Raw genomic sequence first — 21,637 nt, forward strand, 5'->3', positions numbered from 1 at the left:
ATTATCATTCCTTTTCAAATTAAAGAAGGAGCAAAAAATAGTCTGGGTGTGGGGGAGGGGGGAACGATTAATTCAGATCCTAATTTGGCTCATAAGTACATGTTCTTTTTTTCTATAAAATTATATTTCCTTGTTGTCCTGAGATATTACAATTTGTAAGTGGTGCCGCTAAATACAATTTTAGCATATCATGTTCAGAAAGTCACCTGGCACTTTAGATCTCTTTTGCAAAGCTGCTATCTCCTGGGGTCTTCAAGTGTCAACTTGTATCTGAAAATTACTTCTCCACAATAGATGGGCTTTGTCTTTTTGTCTGTCATTCTTCACAGGGGTTGCTGAAGATAGAAGCTCACTGGGTCTAAGGGTACCGTCACACAGTGGCATTTTGATCGCTACGACGGCACGATCCGTGACGCTCCAGCATCGTAACAATATCGCTCCAGCGTCGTAGACTGCTGTCACACTTTGCAATGTACGACGCTGGAGCGATAATTTCATGACGTATGTGCGATGTAGAAGCCGTTGGTTACTATGCGCACATCGTATACAATATCGTGCACACCTTTGTTACACCATGCGATCATGCCGCCACAGCGGGACACTAGACGACGAAAGAAAGTTTCAAACGATCTGCTACGACGTACGATTTTCAGCGGGGTCCCTGATCGCAGGAGCGTGTCAGACACAGCGAGATTGCTGGAACGTCACGGATATATCGCTGGAACGTCACGAATCGTGCCGTCGTAGCGATCAAAATGCCACTGTGTGACGGTACCCTAAGAGATTTAGATTACTGTAGATTCAGATTTATTAGCATATTTTATTTACTGTTTAATTACAAATTTTCTCCTGATTTCTGTAGCTTGTAACTGTAACTTGGATTGCAAGTGGACAGGCTGGTTTGATGTGAGTTATCCTGAATTTGGAGCTGATGGAGGGGATTTTGAGACATATGACAAGATCAGGGATGAAGGACATCCATTGTGTGAGAAGCCAGAGAATATATCCTGCAGAGCAGAAAAATTTCCAGATATACCAGTAGACCAGGTGGGACAGATTGTGACATGTGACGTCTCCACCGGGCTCATCTGTTACAACAAAGACCAGAGGTTCGTACCTGTGTGCTACAACTATCAGATCAGCATATGCTGCCCACCGCCTTTACCTGATTGCTGCCAAACTTCTACCACTAAAACCACCGCTGCTACAAGTACAACAACTACAACAACTGAGAGCAAAACGCCAACCCCAGGTAAAAAAAAGAGTAAAAAATATACAAATTTAGATGTCTACTAAGGAAAATTATACATTTTTAAGATGTTATTAACTAGTCATAATCAAAAAGTTTTTCAACAAATGAGTATTTAATATTTTCAACTGTGGAATATCTGAGACACCCACCGATCCTAAGATTTAATATGTCATAGTGCTGTTTTAGCACGGCATCCCTTTCAAAGTATTTCAGGCTGTGCAGGATCTACAGCTGTTCCCATTCAGTATTTGCAATCCAAAATCAGTAGTGGAACAATCATAGGAAAATTATAATTTTTCTCCCACTTCTAATTTTGGCTTACCAATACTGATGAAAAATACTGACCACATACTGAACGTGTGAACTTGGTCTAAGGGATAATGCTTTGTTGACACCATTTTTAAAATAGTCCAGAATTCAACTATTGGATCATAAAGTGATCTCATATTTCAATATTATCAAGATCTATATATCACTTTACAAGGTGGGAACTCCCCTTCAATATGTGGTTGTACATAAAATGAAACATTTTTGGGGCATATTTAATGATGTCCTTAAAAAATGGGTTTTATCAGAGGTATAATGAAAACAGACTTTGCATCTGCTGCTTGGTCCTATTTCTCTATCCTATGTGCCTAAAAGCAGATTTTTTGGATTTATGTAATATGCATTTATACAATGTGTATAATGTTCAAACATAACAATCCTCATGTAATTACCAACAATAGGATCAAGAAGTGTTTCTAAGCACAAATTTTAAAACAATTGAATTTATTTATTAAGCATCAATAAATAACAAGACAATAAAAACAGATGGTGCCTCAGACCAAACAAAAACAAAGGCCAAGCAAAAGTGGAACTCCGCAAAATTGCTGGATATAAAAAATTTCTATCCACAAATATTGAAATCTTTTAGTGATAGAGGTATATATATAAATATAGTCAAAAACACATTGCAATACTCTCAATTAAACTCTAATAATATAATAGTATTTGCAACTAGCGATTTTCCATTTTGGGGGAAAACGAAAATCATATCCACAATGCCAGAGCAGGTACTAAGGGCGCAATTCACCCATACAAAGGGACACCCATGACCAAATACTACTGCATCATCCCTTCAAAAATTCACACATACATAGATTGCACAATATCCATTCCTCAACATATTACCTCTAAGCATGTCTCACAAAAAAAATCCACTGCCAAGTGACAGGCTGTGCCTCCGGATCCCAACGTGCGTTGTCACCCCCAGGAAGAAGCAACCGCGAAACGCGCGTTGAGGTCCGGAGGCAATTGGTAATTGGTAATTACATGAGGATCGTTATGTTTGAATCTTGTTATGGAGTGTGGCCTATCCCCGTGTAGTGTTTATGGGCATGGGTAATGTGCTTATTTTAATGTGTATAATGTCTCTGGAATTCGGCTCTGTATACAGTAGGATAAATATAGTTGATTTTTCTTTTTTTATCAACCCAATTATTGATAATTATTGCCCCTATTCAAATTATACAGAGTCTACAACTCCAACTACTACATCAACTCCAACTACGAGCCCTACTACCACTAGCGTGACCACAACTCCACCAACTACAGAAACGACCACACAATACATAGTAACATAGTAACATAGTTAGTAAGGCCGAAAAAAGACATTTGTCCATCCAGTTCAGCCTATATTCCATCATAATAAATACCCAGATCTACGTCCTTCTACAGAACCTAATAATTGTATGATACAATATTGTTCTGCTCCAGGAAGACATCCAGGCCTCTCTTGAACCCCTCGACTGAGTTCGCCATCACCACCTCCTCAGGCAAGCAATTCCAGATTCTCACTGCCCTAACAGTAAAGAATCCTCTTCTATGTTGGTGGAAAAACCTTCTCTCCTCCAGACGCAAAGAATGCCCCCTTGTGCCCGTCACCTTCCTTGGTATAAACAGATCCTCAGCGAGATATTTGTATTGTCCCCTTATATACTTATACATGGTTATTAGATCGCCCCTCAGTCGTCTTTTTTCTAGACTAAATAATCCTAATTTCGCTAATCTATCTGGGTATTGTAGTTCTCCCATCCCCTTTATTAATTTTGTTGCCCTCCTTTGTACTCTCTCTAGTTCCATTATATCCTTCCTGAGCACCGGTGCCCAAAACTGGACACAGTACTCCATGTGCGGTCTAACTAGGGATTTGTACAGAGGCAGTATAATGCTCTCATCATGTGTATCCAGACCTCTTTTAATGCACCCCATGATCCTGTTTGCCTTGGCAGCTGCTGCCTGGCACTGGCTGCTCCAGGTAAGTTTATCATTAACTAGGATCCCCAAGTCCTTCTCCCTGTCAGATTTACCCAGTGGTTTCCCGTTCAGTGTGTAATGGTGATATTCATTCCCTCTTCCCATGTGTATAACCTTACATTTATCATTGTTAAACCTCATCTTCCACCTTTCAGCCCAAGTTTCCAACTTATCCAGATCCATCTGTAGCAGAATACTATCTTCTCTTGTATTAACTGCTTTACATAGTTTTGTATCATCTGCAAATATCGATATTTTACTGTGTAAACCTTCTACCAGATCATTAATGAATATGTTGAAGAGAACAGGTCCCAATACTGACCCCTGCGGTACCCCACTGGTCACTTCGACCCAGTTAGAGACTATACCATTTATAACCACCCTCTGCTTTCTATCACTAAGCCAGTTACTAACCCATTTACACACATTTTCCCCCAGACCAAGCATTCTCATTTTGTGTACCAACCTCTTGTGCGGCACGGTATCAAACGCTTTGGAAAAATCGAGATATACCACGTCCAATGACTCACCGTGGTCCAGTCTATAGCTTACCTCTTCATAAAAACTGATTAGATTGGTTTGACAGGAGCGATTTCTCATAAACCCATGCTGATATGGAGTTAAACAGTTATTCTCATTGAGATAATCCAGAATAACATCCCTCAGAAACCCTTCAAATATTTTACCAACAATAGAGGTTAGACTTACTGGCCTATAATTTCCAGGTTCACTTTTAGAGCCCTTTTTGAATATTGGCACCACATTTGCTATGCGCCAGTCCTGCGGAACAGACCCTGTTGCTATAGAGTCACTAAAAATAAGAAATAATGGTTTATCTATTACATTACTTAGTTCTCTTAGTACTCGTGGGTGTATGCCATCCGGACCCGGAGATTTATCTATTTTAATCTTATTTAGCCGGTTTCGCACCTCTTCTTGGGTTAGATTGGTGACCCTTAATATAGGGTTTTCATTGTTTCTTGGGATTTCACCTAGCATTTCATTTTCCACCGTGAATACCGTGGAGAAGAAGGTGTTTAATATGTTAGCTTTTTCCTCGTCATCTACAACCATTCTTTCCTCACTATTTTTTAAGGGGCCTACATTTTCAGTTTTTATTCTTTTACTATTGATATAGTTGAAGAACAGTTTGGGATTAGTTTTACTCTCCTTAGCAATGTGCTTCTCTGTTTCCTTTTTGGCAGCTTTAATTAGTTTTTTAGATAAAGTATTTTTCTCCCTATAGTTTTTTTAGAGCTTCAATGGTGCCATCCTGCTTTAGTAGTGCAAATGCTTTCTTTTTACTGTTAATTGCCTGTCTTACTTCTTTGTTTAGCCACATTGGGTTTTTCCTATTTCTAGTCCTTTTATTCCCACAAGGTATAAACCGCTTACACTGCCTATTTAGGATGTTCTTAAACATTTCCCATTTATTATCTGTATTCTCATTTCTGAGGATATTGTCCCAGTCTACCAGATTAAGGGCATCTCTAAGCTGTTCAAACTTTGCCTTCCTAAAGTTCAATGTTTTTGTGACTCCCTGACAAGTCCCCCTAGTGAAAGACAGGTGAAACTGCACAATATTGTGGTCGCTATTTCCTAAATGCCCAACCACCTGCAGATTTGTTATTCTGTCAGGTCTATTAGATAGTATTAGGTCTAAAAGTGCTGCTCCTCTGGTTGGATTCTGCACCAATTGTGAAAGATAATTTTTCTTGGTTATTAGCAGAAACCTGTTGCCTTTATGGGTTTCACAGGTTTCTGTTTCCCAGTTAATATCCGGGTAGTTAAAGTCCCCCATAACCAGGACCTCATTATGGGTTGCAGCTTCATCTATCTGCTTTAGAAGTAGACTTTCCATGGTTTCTGTTATATTTGGGGGTTTGTAACAGACCCCAATGAGAATTTTGTTACCATTTTTCCCTCCATGAATTTCGACCCATATGGACTCGACATCCTCATTCCCTTCGCTAATATCCTCCCTTAAAGTGGACTTTAGACAAGACTTTACATAGAGACAAACCCCTCCTCCTCTCCGATTTTTACGATCCTTTCTAAACAGACTGTAACCCTGTAAGTTAACTGCCCAGTCATAGCTTTCATCTAACCATGTCTCGGTTATTCCCACTATGTCAAAGTTACCTGTAGATATTTCTGCTTCTAGTTCTTCCATCTTGTTTGTCAGGCTTCTGGCGTTTGCGAGCATGCAGTTTAGAGGATTTTGTTTTGTTCCAATCTCCTCACTGTGGATTGTTTTAGAAATGTTCTTACCTCCCTTCTGAGTATGTTTTCCTGGGTCGTCTTTGTTTGAGTCTAATGTTTTTCTTCCCGTCCCCTCGTCCCCAATGTCAAACAGAGACTGAAGAAACCACTCCAATAAGTGAGTAACCACCTGAAACTTCTTTATTTTTTAGATAAAGTTTTCTTAAAAGAAAAAAAGTATAATTCAATTAGTCTGGAAAAAGGATGAATTGACTTACGAGATGTATAGGTAGATCTCTGCTCTGAAAATTGTGCTAACTTGTAGACCAGAGATGGGGGGAGTTGTAGTTTTGATATTGTAATTTTGTAGAGATTAAAACAATGTGCTGCTTAATGGATTACTATGACCAGTAAGTAAAACTCTGAACACATTGCGATCAAATGCTGGACATATATGTCAGATATGGTTTAATAGGCCCCTATTCACCAGACAGATGTGAAAAGCTTGCCTTTTAATCTCCAATGGGCTGGTATGCATTTGCATACAATATACTATTTTTCTTATGTAGAGTCTAATAATGGACGGTGTAACGCTGCAGTAGCATCATACGCAGTGATGAGGCAGTGACCCACAAAGTGCCAACACAAAGACTATTTAATGTGTTTCCTCACAGCATTAAAGTCCAATTCACGCAATGCAGATAACTTCATCAGTGTTCAGTTCACACCAGTTCATAGCAATACATATCATACGGCTTTAGATTGCAGTCCCTAAACAGGCCAGACTTCCCTTGTCCAGTTTCCCTGGGTGACCGCATGCCATATTACAGTCTCCATACACAGCCTCATATGTTGCAGACACTACACATGCCAGCGCCCTCTGACTAGTTCCCGTGGGTGTTCTGCATTACTGTATCACACACCCTTTACTCACACAGCCGTATACAGCCCAGGGTATCCTCCGGATGGCAGCCGGGCACTATATCCACCTGTTTGCAATCATTACACCTGCTAGTCCTCTTTCAGGCACAGGACATCCACCTACGGGCACAGGACTGTCCACATCCGTCTCGAACACAGGACATCCACCTCTTTGCACAGGACTCTCCACATCCAAGACCAGAACCATGGATGACTTGCATTGCTGTATACGCTGCAGGTGCCAGGCTATTCAGCTGCCCTGGGTACCTTCTCCGCTGGCCTGTGCCTCCATGCACTCAGCCTGTGCTCTGCAGGCCTCTGCTGTGCACACCAGCACACACCAGACTGACACTGACATGCACTACACACCTGACATACCCATACCCCTTACTGCAGTGCTTTTAGCACACACAAACCTGTGGCCTTCAGCCACATGGAAAACCCAGACTGGAAATCCGTAACTCCCATGCACACCTATGGACTTCATCCCTCTGCATGCACAACCTGGGGAGAACACACAGTGACCCCTACCTGTGACATAAGTCACTACCTCACCTTGCAATCACAGCAACACCTGCGACTCTCATGCACAACTATGGCCTTCATACACCTCTGTGCGCAATCTGGGGAGCACAAACAGCGCCCCCTAGCTGTAACTGCGGTCACTGCCTCACAACAGATAAAACAACATTTATTAAAGCTGTCGCTATTGTTGGATGTTTACCTTATGAACGCACATGCAAGACAATAGGCACAAGCAAAATGTCGTGGCACTTTGATTTAGGTCTATTAGCTTAGAAGGGATAGGGAATAAAGGTTTTTGGATGGAGAAAATATAGAAAACCTGCTGGATTCTCCCTGTGTCTTGTTGAAGTGGAGGAACACTGGACATTAGTAATGTCCTCCTGAGACTTCCAACTCTTGATGGATTATCCTTGTGTCTTGTTGAAGTTCAGAAACATTAGACTTTAATAATGTCCTCCTGAGACTTCCAATTCCTGTTGAATTCTCCTTGTGTCTTGTTGAAGTCGAGAAACACTGAACATTAGTAGTGTACTCCTGAGACTTCCAATTCTGAATGATGCAAATGCTACATTATTCTTATCAGAATAGATTAGACCTATAAGTCCTAAAAATATATCTGTCATTTTGTTTTTTTCCATAAACCATTACTACACATGAATATAAAATATTTTGTTATATATCTTTCGTCATTCGTTCTCAAAATTCTCAATTCATGCGTAAAATTTGTATTCAGTGAATACAGTCTTTCCCATTAGTGAGATTGGAGATGGCTTTTGGAGCTCATAAATGTCTATCGAAAACTGTAACTGCTGTTTTAGCAGAATATCTATGTGTCTCTAGCTCCTCCCTCCTCCTCCCGTCGCCAAAAATTTTAAAACCACCAACTGCCAACATCTTCCTTGTTAGCGGGAAAGTCTGTCCTTACTGACTACAGGTTTAGTCTATGAATTGACAATGAATGATCAGTCTTGTTAGAGAAAGAAGCAGATTTATCTGATGAGATACATAAAAAGTTGCTTATTTTCATGTGTACTATTAAATTATGAAATAACAATTAAAATGACGTTTACTCTTTCAAGATTTTTGTCTGTACAGTTTTTATACCAGAGAAGTCAGTGGGATGGGAAACTGTGCGTAGTCCACTTGAGCATTTCTGTTCCATTATTTATCATCAGTATTTCTGAAAAATAGCAGAAAACGTAACAAATGTGGATGAAAAATGAACAACTCACTGCTCCAAATAGAACAAACACTTATAATACAGAACTCAGAACCCTATAATACAGCATGCACAATTTAATTTTATTAACTGGAAAACCCATTAAGCAAAAGTAATATAAAATATTGGTTAAATGTGATTGAGACATAAAAGATTGTTATGAATTGGTGCGAATGCTAAGCTTTCTGAGCATTTTCCAACTAAGAAAATAAAATTGCTCATAGGTAAAGAACAAAACTGATAAGCAGCAAAGTTAGATCCAAACCAACCAAATTTTCATGTCTTTTTCCGAGGTCCAGAATACATTTTGCAGCCTGGCTTGACCTTTAAAAATGCACATTTTTTATCTCTGAATTACAAAAGACATATGCTTTTATTTTTTATTTTGAAGTTCACCATGTTGTATATAGCCTATTATGATGATGGCAAAACCACATTTATATTGTCCATAGTTCATTAGATTGGCATCATAAAAATACTTTTTTTCTACTTTAGCGTTCACAACTACTCCAGGGGGACCACCTCGGTCCACTACAGAGATCACAACATCTGTAACCACAACACCAACAACCACAACTCCAACCACTACAACGACTGAAAGTACAACTACTCAAGAGATAACAAGTACTCCAGAGCCAACAACTCCAACCACTCCAGAGACAACAACTGTTACCACAACACCAACAACAACTACAACAACTGAGAGTACAACTACTATAGAAATAACAACTCCAACCACTACTAAGACCACAACAGCAATTGCATCAACAACACCAACACTAACTGAAAGTACAACTACTCCAGAGCTAACAAGTACTCCAGACCTAACAAGTATTCCAGAGCTGACAACTCCAACCACTCCTGAGACTACAACAACAACTGTAACAACAACTGCTATAACTACAACAACTGAAAGTACAACTACTCCAGAACTAACAACTCCCACCACTCCTGAGACTACAACAACCACTGTAACCACAACACCAACAACAACTACAACTGAAAGTACAACTACTCCAGAAATAACAACTCCAACCACTACTACCACAACTGAAAGTACGACTACTCCTAAGGTCACAAGTACTACAGTGACAACAACTCCCACGACTACTACTGGGTCAACAAGTAAGAGAAAACTATGGATAGTTAATATTTATGTTTGGTTGTAGTACATTGGTTTATTGGTGGTATTTAATTACGTTGGTGGCAGACTTTTTTATGTGAAGTACTATGTTTGCAAAACAAATAGAAATCTATTACTAATTTATTATATAGAAAATTATTATATAGTACTGCAGTCATACAATGCAAATTGTTTAGCCCTCAAATGCTTTCCATTATTAGGCATCTAAATTATTAAACCTCAGGCCTTCCTAAATAGAACCTCTAAATTATTAGACCCAAGATTACGAAATGTTATGACCCCAGACCCCAATTTTTTTTCCCAAAGAGCTTCATTGGCTTTACCAGTAACAACAAAGATAAGGCAGGACTCAAGTCAGTGTCTGACACAAGTATACATTAAGTGGTCTCTGCTGCTGTCCAATATCTGATTACTGCTTCATTACAAACTTTCAATCTACTAAAACTTCTACTCAAAGTACAAGTACAACAAAGGTGTATTCGCTCTGCACAATTATTGGCTTATAGCGTTCCAATTGTTTATTTTGTAGGGATGCAATTATACTGCACGATTGTCACAAATGAGGGATCTTATCATTTTCTGATAATCAAGCAGTGTAAACAGACTGCCATTAACCCCTTCCCGACCCATGACGCCACGTAGGCATCATGAAAGTCGGTGCCAATCCGACCCATGATGCCTATGTGGCGTCATGGAAAGATCGCGTCTCTGCAGATCGGGTGAGAGGGTTAACTCCCATTTCACCCGATCTGCAGGGACAGGGGGAGTGTTAGTTTAGCCCAGGGGGGTGGCTTCACCCCCCCGTGGCTACGATCGCTCTGATTGGCTGTTGAAAGTGAAACTGCCAATCAGGGCGATTTGTAATATTTCACAGGGTTAGGGCTAGGGCTAGGGTTAGGGTTAGAGCTAGGGTTAGGGTTAGGGCTAGGGTTAGGGCTAGGGTTAGGGCTATGGTTAGGGTTAGGGCTAGGGTTAGGGTTTTGGTATGTGCACACGTATTCTGGTCCTCTGCGGATTTTTCCGCTGCGGATTTGATAAATCCGCAGTGCTAAACCGCTGCGGATTTATGGCGGAATTACAATGTTTTTTCTGCGCATTTCACTGCGGTTTTACAACTGCGGTTTTCTATTGGAGCAGTTGTAAAACCGCTGCGGAATCCGCAGAAAGAAGAGACATGCTGCGGAATGTAAACCGCTGCGTTTCCGTGCAGTTTTTCTGCAGCATGTGTACAGCAATTTTTGTTTCCCATAGGTTTACATTGAACTGTAAACTCATGGGAAACTGCTGCGGATCCGCAGCGTTTTCCGCAGCGTGTGCACATACCTTTAGAATTAGGCCATGTGCACACGGTGCGGATTTGGCTGCGGATCCGCAGCGGATTGGCTGCTGCGGATTCGCAGCAGTGTTCCATCAGGTTTACAGTACCAAGTAAACCTATGGAAAACCAAATCCGCTGTGCCCATGGTGAGGAAAATACCGTGCGGAATCCGCAGATGAAATCCGCACAAAAAACACTGGAAATCCGCGGAAAATCCGCAGGTAAAACGCAGTGCCTTTTACCCGCGGATTTTTCAAAAATGATGCTGAAAAATCTCACACGAATCCGCAACGTGGGCACATAGCCTTAGGGTTAGGGTTGGGGTTAGAGTTGTGATTAGGGTTATGGATACAGTTGGGATTAGGGTTACGGGTGTGGGGGGGTTAGTGTTGGAGTTAGAATTGAGGGGTTTCCACTGTTTAGGCACATCAGGGGTCTCCAAACGCAACATGGCGCCACCATTAATTCCAGCCAATCTTGTATTCAAAAAGTCAAATGGTGCGCCCTCAATTCAGAGCCCCGACGTGTGCCCAAACAGTGGTTTACCCCCACATATGGGGTACCAGCATACTCAGGACAAACTGCGCAACAATTACTGGGGTCCAATTTCTGCTGTTACCCTTGTGAAAATAAAAAAATGCTTGCTAAAACATCATTTTTGAGGAAAGAAAAATGATTTTTTATTTTCACGGCTCTGCGTTGTAAACGTCTGTGAAGCACTTGGGGTTCAAAGTGCTCACCACATATCTAGATAAGTTCCTTGGGGGGTCTAGTTTCTAAAATGGGGTCACTTGTGGGGGGTTTCTACTGTTTAGGCACACCAGGGGCTCTGCAAACGCAACGTGACGCCCGCAGAGCATTCCATCAAAGTCTGCATTTCAATAGTCACTACTTCCCTTTTGAGCCCCGACGTGTGCCCAAACAGTGGTTTACCCCCACACATGGGGTATCAGCGTACTCAGGAGAAACTGGACAACAACTTTTCGGGACCAATTTCTCCTGTAACCCTTGGGAAAATAAAAAGTTCTGGGCTAAATAATTATTTTTGAGAAAAGAAAACGTATTTATTATTTTCACGGCTCTGCGTTGTAAACTTCTGTGAAGCACTTGGGGGTTCAAAGTGCTCACCACACATCTAGATAAGTTCCTTTCAGGGTTTAGTTTCCAAAATGTGGTCACTTGTGGGGGGTTTCTACTGTTTAGCCACATCAGGGGCTCTGCAAACGCAACGTGACGCCCGCAGAGCATTCCATCAAAGTCTGCATTTCAAAACGTCACTACTTCACTTCCAAGCCCCGGCGTGTGCCCAAACAGTGGTTTACCCCCACACATGGGGTATCAGTGTACTCAGGAGAAACTGGACAACAACTTTTGGGGTGAAATTTCTCCTGTTACCCTTGGGAAAATAAAAAATTGCAGGCTAAAAGATCATTTTTGAGAAAATAATTTTTATTTTTTATTTTCATGGCTCTGCGTTATAAACTTCTGTGAAGCACTTGGGGGTTCAAAGTCCTCACCACACATCTAGATAAGTTCCTTTCGGGGTCTAGTTTCCAAAATGGGGTCACTTGTGGGGGGTTTATACTGTTAAGCCACATCAGGGGCTCTGCAAACGCAACGTGACGCCCACAGAGCATTCCATCAAAGTCTGCATTTCAAAACGTCACTACTTCACTTCCGAGCCCCGGCATGTGCCCAAACAGTGGTTTACCCCCACATATGGGGTATCAGCGTACTCAGGAGAAACTGGACAACAACTTTTGGGGTGAAATTTCTCCTGTTACCCTTGGGAAAATAAAAAATTGCAGGCTAAAAGATCATTTTTGAGAAAATAATTTTTATTTTTTATTTTCATGGCTCTGCGTTATAAACTTCTGTGAAGCACTTGGGGGTTCAATGTCCTCACCACACATCTAGATTAGTTCCTTTGGGGGTCTAGTTTCCAAAATGGGGTCATTTGTGGGGGATCTCCAATGTTTAGGCATACAGGGGCTCTCCAAACGTGACATGGTGTCCGCTAATGATTGGAGCTAATTTTCCATTTAAAAAGCCAAATGGCGTGCCTTCCCTTCCGAGCCCTGCCGTGCGCCCAAACAGTGGTTTACCCCCACATGTGAGGTATCGGTGTACTCAGGAGAAATTGCCCAACAATTCTAGGATCCATTTTATCCTGTTGCCCATGTGAAAATGAAAAAATTGAGGCTAAAAGAATTTTTTTGTGAAAAAAAAGTACTTTTTCATTTTTACGGATCAATTTGTGAAGCACCTGGGGGATCAAAGTGCTCAATATGCATCTAGATAAGTTCCTTGGGGCGTCTAGTTTCCAAAATGGGGTCACTTGTGGGGGAGCTCCAATTTTTAGGTACACGGGGGCTCTCCAAACGTGACATGGTGTCCGCTAAAGAGTGGAGCCAATTTTTCATTCAAAAAGTCAAATGGCGCTCCTTCCCTTCCAAGCCCTGCCGTGCGCCCAAACAGTGGTTTACCCCAACATATGAGGTATCAGTGTACTCAGGACAAATTGGACAACAACTTTCGTTGTTCAGTTTCTCCTTTTACCATTGGGAAAATAAAAAATTGTTGCTAAAAGATAATTTTTGTGACTAAAAAGTTAAATGTTCATTTTTTCCTTCCATGTTGCTTCTGCTGCTGTGAAGTACCTGAAGGGTTAATAAACTTCTTTTATGTGGTTTTGAGTACCTTGAGGGGTGCATTTTTTAGAATGGTGTCACTTTTGGGTATTTTCAGCCATATAGACCCCTCAAACTGACTTCAAATGTGAGGTGGTCCCTAAAAAAAATGGTTTTGTAAATTTCGTTGTAAAAATGAGAAATCGCTGGTCAAATTTTAACCCTTATAACTTCCTAGCAAAAAAAAAAATTTGTTTCCAAAATTGTGCTGATGTAAAGTAAACATGTGGGAAATGTTATTTATTAACTATTTTGTGTCACATAACTCTCTGGTTTAACAAAATAAAAATTCAAAATGTGAAAATTGCTAAATTTTCAAAATTTTCGCCAAATTTCCGTTTTTATCACAAATAAACGCAGAATTTATTGACCTGAATTTACCACTAACATGAAGCCCAATATGTCACGAAAAAACAATCTCAGAACCGCTAGGATCCGTTGAAGCGTTCCTGAGTTATTACCTCATAAAGGGACACTGGTCAGAATTGCAAAAAACGGCCAGGTCTTTAAGGTCAAAATAGGCTGGGTCATGAAGGGGTTAACAAGCCAAACCCTTGTTTGTTGGGTTAAAGGTTTTATAGGCTTGCTTACAAATCATCAAAGATAGTCCTATGTAAATGGGACTTATGCAGCCTAGAACTATGGCAGTCTATGAGTTAGGTACCCGCCAAGTGGGTCGGCAACTGTAAATGAGTCCTAAGACAACTACTCCTGTCTTTGTAAGCACAGAGTTAGTGAGCTTTGTACCCTTGATCTGCTCTGTGAGAACTCGTAAGGATGAAAAAATCATGTTGCATCATTTTTTAACTATTCAAATGAATGCAAAAAACCCCATTAAAAATACATAAAAATGTACCCAAAAAAGCACCAAAAATGTGCATATTTTACACTGCGATTTTCCTGCCAACACTCCAGTGTTTACAGGACGTGTGCACATATCCTGAAAGGGCAGCTATAACTCTATAATATATATGTGCCTGTCAAAATAAGACTTTACTGTAGTGTACAATTTGTACTAGTCCGTGTTCACACACTATCAGTATTTGGTCAGTATTTTACATCAGTATTTGTAAGCCAAAACCAGGAGTGGGTGATAAATACAGAAGTGGTGCAGATGTTTCTATTATACTTTTCCCATGACTGTTCCACTCCTGTTTTGGCTTACAAATACTGATGTAAAATACTGACCAAATACTGCTAGTGTGAACATGGACTTATAATAATTATAAGAACACTTAGTAATGACAGAAAACCCTGCTGTCTGGTGGTGCTGAGGCTAATAGCCCTTCTGTTTCCAGGGGTTTTTGTGCTTAGTATTTTTCATACTTTCTAACAGTAGTCACTTTGGTGCTTGCTGAAATTTTCACCCAATTCTTTACGTTTAAGGACAATGGCATTAAAAAAAAAGTCATCCAAGTCTCTGTAACCAAAAATCAAAAGAAAAAAATGTCTTAATAGAGAGTTGTATTATAAGGTATACTGTATTTACAATCTTACAACAGGTCTTGTATAACAATACTTCTGCTATTTCTTTCATACAGCAGTTACTGTTCATATCGAGAGCCCATCACCTACAAGTTCATCCACAGTAACTCATGACTCTTTAGGTAATTATAACAATGAGCTTAGACTGTGAACAAGCGTACCTAAACACTGTGTAGCCACTACAACAAAATATTACTCTACTATCTATCTATCTATCTATCTATAAATCTATCCATCCCTCAATCTATTTATCCATCTATTATCTATCTATCTATTATCAATCTATCACCTATTATCTATCTATCTATCTATTATCAATCTATCACCTATTATCTATCTATCATCTATCTATCTATTCATCTATTATCTATCTATCAATCTATCTATTATACAGTATATCATCTATCATCTATCTATCTATTATCTATCCATCTATCATCTATCTATCTATATCTATGTATCTATCTATCTATCCATCTATCATCTATCTATCTATATCTATGTATCTATCTATTATCAATCTATCACCTATTATCTATCTATCTATCATCTATCTATCTATTCATCTATTATCTATCAATCTATTATACAGTATATCATCTATCTATCTATCATCTATCTATCTATGTATCTATCTATCCATCTATCTATCTATATCTATGTATCTATCTATCCATCTATCATCTATCTATCTATGTATCTATCTATCCATCTATCATCTATCTATCCATCTATCATCTATCTATCTATCTATCTATATCTATGTATCTATCATCTATCTATTTATGTATCTATCTATCCATCTATCATCTATCTATCTATATCTATGTATCTATCTATCTATCCATCTATCATCTATCTATGTATCTATCTATCCATCTATCATCTATCTTCTATCTATATCTATGTATCTATCATCTATCTATCCATCTATCATCTATCTATCTATATCTATGTATCTATCTATCTATCTATTATCAATCTATCACCTATTATCTATCTATCTATCTATCTATCATCTATCTATCTATTCATCTATTATCTATCTATCAATCTATCTATTATACAGTATATCATCTATCATCTATCTATCATCTATCTATCTATGTATCTATCTATCCATCTATCATCTATCTATCTATATCTATGTATCTATCTATCTATCCATCTATCATCTATGTATCTATCTATCCATCTATCTATCCATCTATCATCTATCTATCTATCTATATCTATGTATCTATCATCTATCTATCCATCTATCATCTATCTATGTATCTATCTATCCATCTATCATCTATCTATCTTTCTATCCTCTATCTATTATCTATCTATCTATCTATCTATCTATGTATCTATCTATCCATCTATCCCATATCTTTCTATCTTTCTATCCTCTATCTATTATCTATCTATCTATCTATCTATCCATCATCTATTTATCCATCTATTATCTATTTGTCTATCACTTATCTATTATATCTATCTATCACCTATCTATTATATCTATCTATCTATCTATCACCTATCTATTATATCTATCTATCTATCTATCATCTATTATCTATCACCTATTATATCTATCATCTATCTATCTATCATCTATCTATCTATCATCTATCTATCTATTATACAGTATGTCATCTATCATCTATCTATCATCTATCTATCTATCTATTTGTCTATCACTTATCTATCTATCTATTATCTATCACCTATCTATTATATCTATCTATCTATCTATCTATCATATTTTGGCAATACATCTACTCATTTAAAGGGAGTCTGTCACCCCCAAACTGTATTTCAATCAAGATATACCATGATATAGGGAACCTTGCACATATAAACATCATATTAGCCTCCTACTTTACAAATAAGGTGGACTGGGTGCACCTTTAAACCCCTTGATTTGCGCTTCCCCTGCTTTTGATTGAGAGATCTTATTTCCAATAGCACGTTCTGCCTAAAGTCAGCCATCACTGGCACTGTGCCCACCTGATTACACTCACTGTGGCCACTGTTCTCCTCACTAGTTCCCCTCTGTTGACACCTCTTACTACACAATGTAAATTATTTACACTATTCCACTATTATCCACTATTATCTTTGGGGAAAATAATAAATATTCAGATGGGATGTGATAATTTCACAAACACTGTTTAGATTTTATTGTCACAAAACTACATTATTTGAAAAAATAGATAAAATAAAATATACAGCAACAAAACTGCAAAATGTTTACCGCTGCCAGACGAATAATGTGTTTATACCATTTATTATAATGTATTAATAAAGAATATACTTTTTTCTCTTATTTTGCTAGAGAAAGATACGACCACCACTTCAGCTACCATCATAACAACCGCTATAACCACCCCTACTACACTTGAAATCAGCACAACTACCACCCCTACAACCACTCCTACTATAACACCTGAAATCAGTACGACTACCTCTACAACCACCCCTACTATCACACCTGAAATCAGTACTACTACCTCTACAACCACCCCTACTATCACACCTGAAATCAGTTCTACTACCTATACAACTACCCCTACTACCACACCTGAAATCAGTACTACTACCTCTACAACTACACCTACTATCACACCTGAAATCAGTACTACTACCTCTACAACTACACCTACTATCACACCTGAAATCAGTTCTACTACCTATACAACTACCCCTACTACCACACCTGAAATCAGTACTACTACCTCTACAACTACACCTACTATCACACCTGAAATCAGTACTACTACCTCTACAACTACACCTACTATCACACCTGAAATCAGTACTACTACCTCTACAACCACCCCTACCATTACACCTGAAATCAGTACGACTACCTCTACAACCACCCCTACTACCACACCTGAAATCAGTACGACAACCTCTACAACCACCCCTACTACCACACCTGAAATCAGTACGACTACCTCTATAACCACCCCTACTATCACACCTGAAATCAGTACTACTACCTCTACAACCACCCCTACTACTACACCTGAAATCAGTACTACTACCTCTACAACCACCCCTACTATCACACCTGAAATCAGTTCTACTACCTATACAACTACCTCTACTACCACACCTGAAATCAGTACTACTACCTATACAACTACCTCTACTACCACACCTGAAATCAGTACTACTACCTCTACAACTACACCTACTATCACACCTGAAATCAGTACTACTACCTCTACAACTACACCTACTATTACACCTGAAATCAGTACTACTACCTCTTTAACCACCCCTACTATCACACCTGAAATCAGTTCTACTACCTATACAACTACCTCTACTACCACACCTGAAATCAGTACTACTACCTCTACAACTACACCTACTATCACACCTGAAATCAGTACGACTACCTCTACAACCACCCCTACTACCACACCTGAAATCAGTACTACTACCTCTACAACCACCCCTACTACCACACCTGAAATCAGTACGACTACCTCTATAACCACCCCTACTATCACACCTGAAATCAGTACTACTACCTCTACAACCACCCCTACTATCACACCTGAAATCAGTTCTACTACCTATACAACTACCCCTACTACCACACCTGAAATCAGTACTACTACCTCTACAACTACACCTACTATCACACCTGAAATCAGTACTACTACCTCTACAACTACACCTACTATCACACCTGAAATCAGTTCTACTACCTATACAACTACCCCTACTACCACACCTGAAATCAGTACTACTACCTCTACAACTACACCTACTATCACACCTGAAATCAGTACTACTACCTCTACAACTACACCTACTATCACACCTGAAATCAGTACTACTACCTCTACAACCACCCCTACCATTACACCTGAAATCAGTACGACTACCTCTACAACCACCCCTACTACCACACCTGAAATCAGTACGACAACCTCTACAACCACCCCTACTACCACACCTGAAATCAGTACGACTACCTCTATAACCACCCCTACTATCACACCTGAAATCAGTACTACTACCTCTACAACCACCCCTACTACTACACCTGAAATCAGTACTACTACCTCTACAACCACCCCTACTATCACACCTGAAATCAGTTCTACTACCTATACAACTACCTCTACTACCACACCTGAAATCAGTACTACTACCTATACAACTACCTCTACTACCACACCTGAAATCAGTACTACTACCTCTACAACTACACCTACTATCACACCTGAAATCAGTACTACTACCTCTACAACTACACCTACTATTACACCTGAAATCAGTACTACTACCTCTTTAACCACCCCTACTATCACACCTGAAATCAGTTCTACTACCTATACAACTACCTCTACTACCACACCTGAAATCAGTACTACTACCTCTACAACTACACCTACTATCACACCTGAAATCAGTACGACTACCTCTACAACCACCCCTACTACCACACCTGAAATCAGTACTACTACCTCTACAACCACCCCTACTACCACACCTGAAATCAGTACGACTACCTCTATAACCACCCCTACTATCACACCTGAAATCAGTACTACTACCTCTACAACCACCCCTACTATTACACGTGAAATCAGTACGACTACCTCTACAACCACCCCTACTACTACACCTGAAATCAGCACAAGTATCACCACTACAACCACCCCTACTACCACACCTGAAATCAGTACTACTACCTCTACAACTACACCTACTATCACACCTGAAATCAGTACTACTACCTCTACAACCACCCCTACTCCTACACCTAAAATCAGCACAACTACAACCACCCCTACTATCACCCCTGAAGTCAGTACTATTATCTCCACAAGCACACCTACTATCACACCTGAAATCAGTACTACTACCTCTATAACCACTCCTACAACTACATCTGAAATCAGCACAACTACCACAACAACAAGCACACCTACTACAACACCTGAAATCAGCACAACTACCACCACTACAACCATCCCTACTACCACATCTGAAATCACTATTACTACCTCTACAACCACACCTGAAATCAGTACTACTACCTCTACAACCACCCCTACTACTACACCTCAAATTAGCACAACTTTCACTACTACAACCCCACCGACCACTCTAACCTACCCTACTACTACACCACCTGAAATCAGCACTACAACTACACCTGAAATCAGTACTACTATGTCTACAACCACACCTGAAATCAGTACCACTACCACTACTCCAACCACACCCACTATGACACCTGAAATAAGTACTACCACCTCCACAACCAGACCCACTAATACACCAGAGATAAGTACTACAACCACACCTACTACTACACCTGAAATCAGTACTACTACCAGCACTACAACCATCCATACTACTACACCTGAAATCAGTACTACTACTTTACCTACAACCACCCCTACTGCTACACCTGAAATCAGTACTACTACTACCACTACTACAACCACAACTACTACTACACCTGAAATCAGCACTACTACCATCCCTACTACAACACCAGAAATCATCACTACTACCACCCCTACTACAACTACTAGTTCTGTTACAACAACTCCAGTAATCATCACCTCCACTGAAACAACCATCAAGTCTTCCACTGTATGTGTCTGTTTGTACAACGGAAAACCATATCCACCAGGTAGGTCGTTGCCAGATCTGTAAAATTCTACATTTAAAGCCAATTTAATACTAATAACGGTGTTCACACATTTTTTATTTAAAATGTACTTATAATTAAGACTTTCAAACATAAAATAGGTGATGTAGAGGAGATCCAACAGCAGGACTCCCCTTATCAACAAAATAGAAGTGGAACAGTGGGCAAGCATGAATGGCACTGTTCCATTTAATATCTCTAACACTGCAGAAGATAGCTAACTGAATGCTGTTTTGACTATCTCCTCTGGTGCCATAGACAGTGAATGGAGTGGTTGTATGCATGCTCAATGGCCCCTCCACTCATCTATTGAGCAAGAGATTTGCAATTCTGGCGATGGGGTAGAGTGGGGGAAGCAGTCCGGCCTTCAAAGTTATCACCTCTGCATTGCATTTGAAAATTTGCTCAAACTTTGTATATTCACTAAACACGACTTTAACCCCTTTCATTTTTTTTGCTTTTGTTTTTCCTTATCCTTTTTCCATGAGTCGTAATCATGACTTTTTCTTTATCCTTTGATGTAGCCATCTTACGGTTCATTTTTTGCCAGACAAAGCTGTACTGTTGAGTGACGCAATTTACACTTTCATGTATTGTACGGAAAACCTGGGGAAAAAAACCCTCCAAGTCTGGTGAAGAAATTCATTACTTTTTATTACCTTTTCTTGAGGAACATATGGCTACAAAAAATGGCATTTCTGGCATTTTGATGTTTTTCTTTTCTTTATGGCATTTTTTGTACTTTAAATATATATAATTTTTTTCAAATTCAAAGTTAAATTTTTTTTTACAACAGAAAGAGTATAACAGCAATCGTACATCAATAAGTAAAGGAGACATAGGTATATATTAGTTCCGATAATGAAATTATGCTTTGACCGTGGGATTAAAATAAATAACTGA

General features: G+C 39.4%; 1 protein-coding gene across 2 annotated transcripts in view; it reads left to right on the top strand.

Moving 5' to 3' along the window:
• Nucleotides 1-21,637, top strand: part of MUC2 (mucin 2, oligomeric mucus/gel-forming) — a 98,458-nt gene that overhangs the window by 49,754 nt on the left and 27,067 nt on the right. Inside the window, exons 37-42 of one of the 2 annotated variants that reach the window (XM_069739320.1) lie at nucleotides 863-1,252; nucleotides 2,768-2,859; nucleotides 5,894-5,930; nucleotides 8,913-9,542; nucleotides 15,111-15,176; nucleotides 17,381-20,716. In XM_069739320.1, coding sequence (XP_069595421.1) covers nucleotides 863-1,252; nucleotides 2,768-2,859; nucleotides 5,894-5,930; nucleotides 8,913-9,542; nucleotides 15,111-15,176; nucleotides 17,381-20,716 — 4,551 coding nt within the window. The remainder of the gene's footprint in view (nucleotides 1-862; nucleotides 1,253-2,767; nucleotides 2,860-5,893; nucleotides 5,931-8,912; nucleotides 9,543-15,110; nucleotides 15,177-17,380; nucleotides 20,717-21,637) is intronic. The other variant, XM_069739321.1, reaches the window with a different exon arrangement.

The sequence above is a fragment of the Ranitomeya imitator genome, chromosome 9 (genome assembly GCF_032444005.1).
Source record: "Ranitomeya imitator isolate aRanImi1 chromosome 9, aRanImi1.pri, whole genome shotgun sequence".
NCBI classification, from domain to species: Eukaryota; Metazoa; Chordata; class Amphibia; order Anura; family Dendrobatidae; genus Ranitomeya; species Ranitomeya imitator.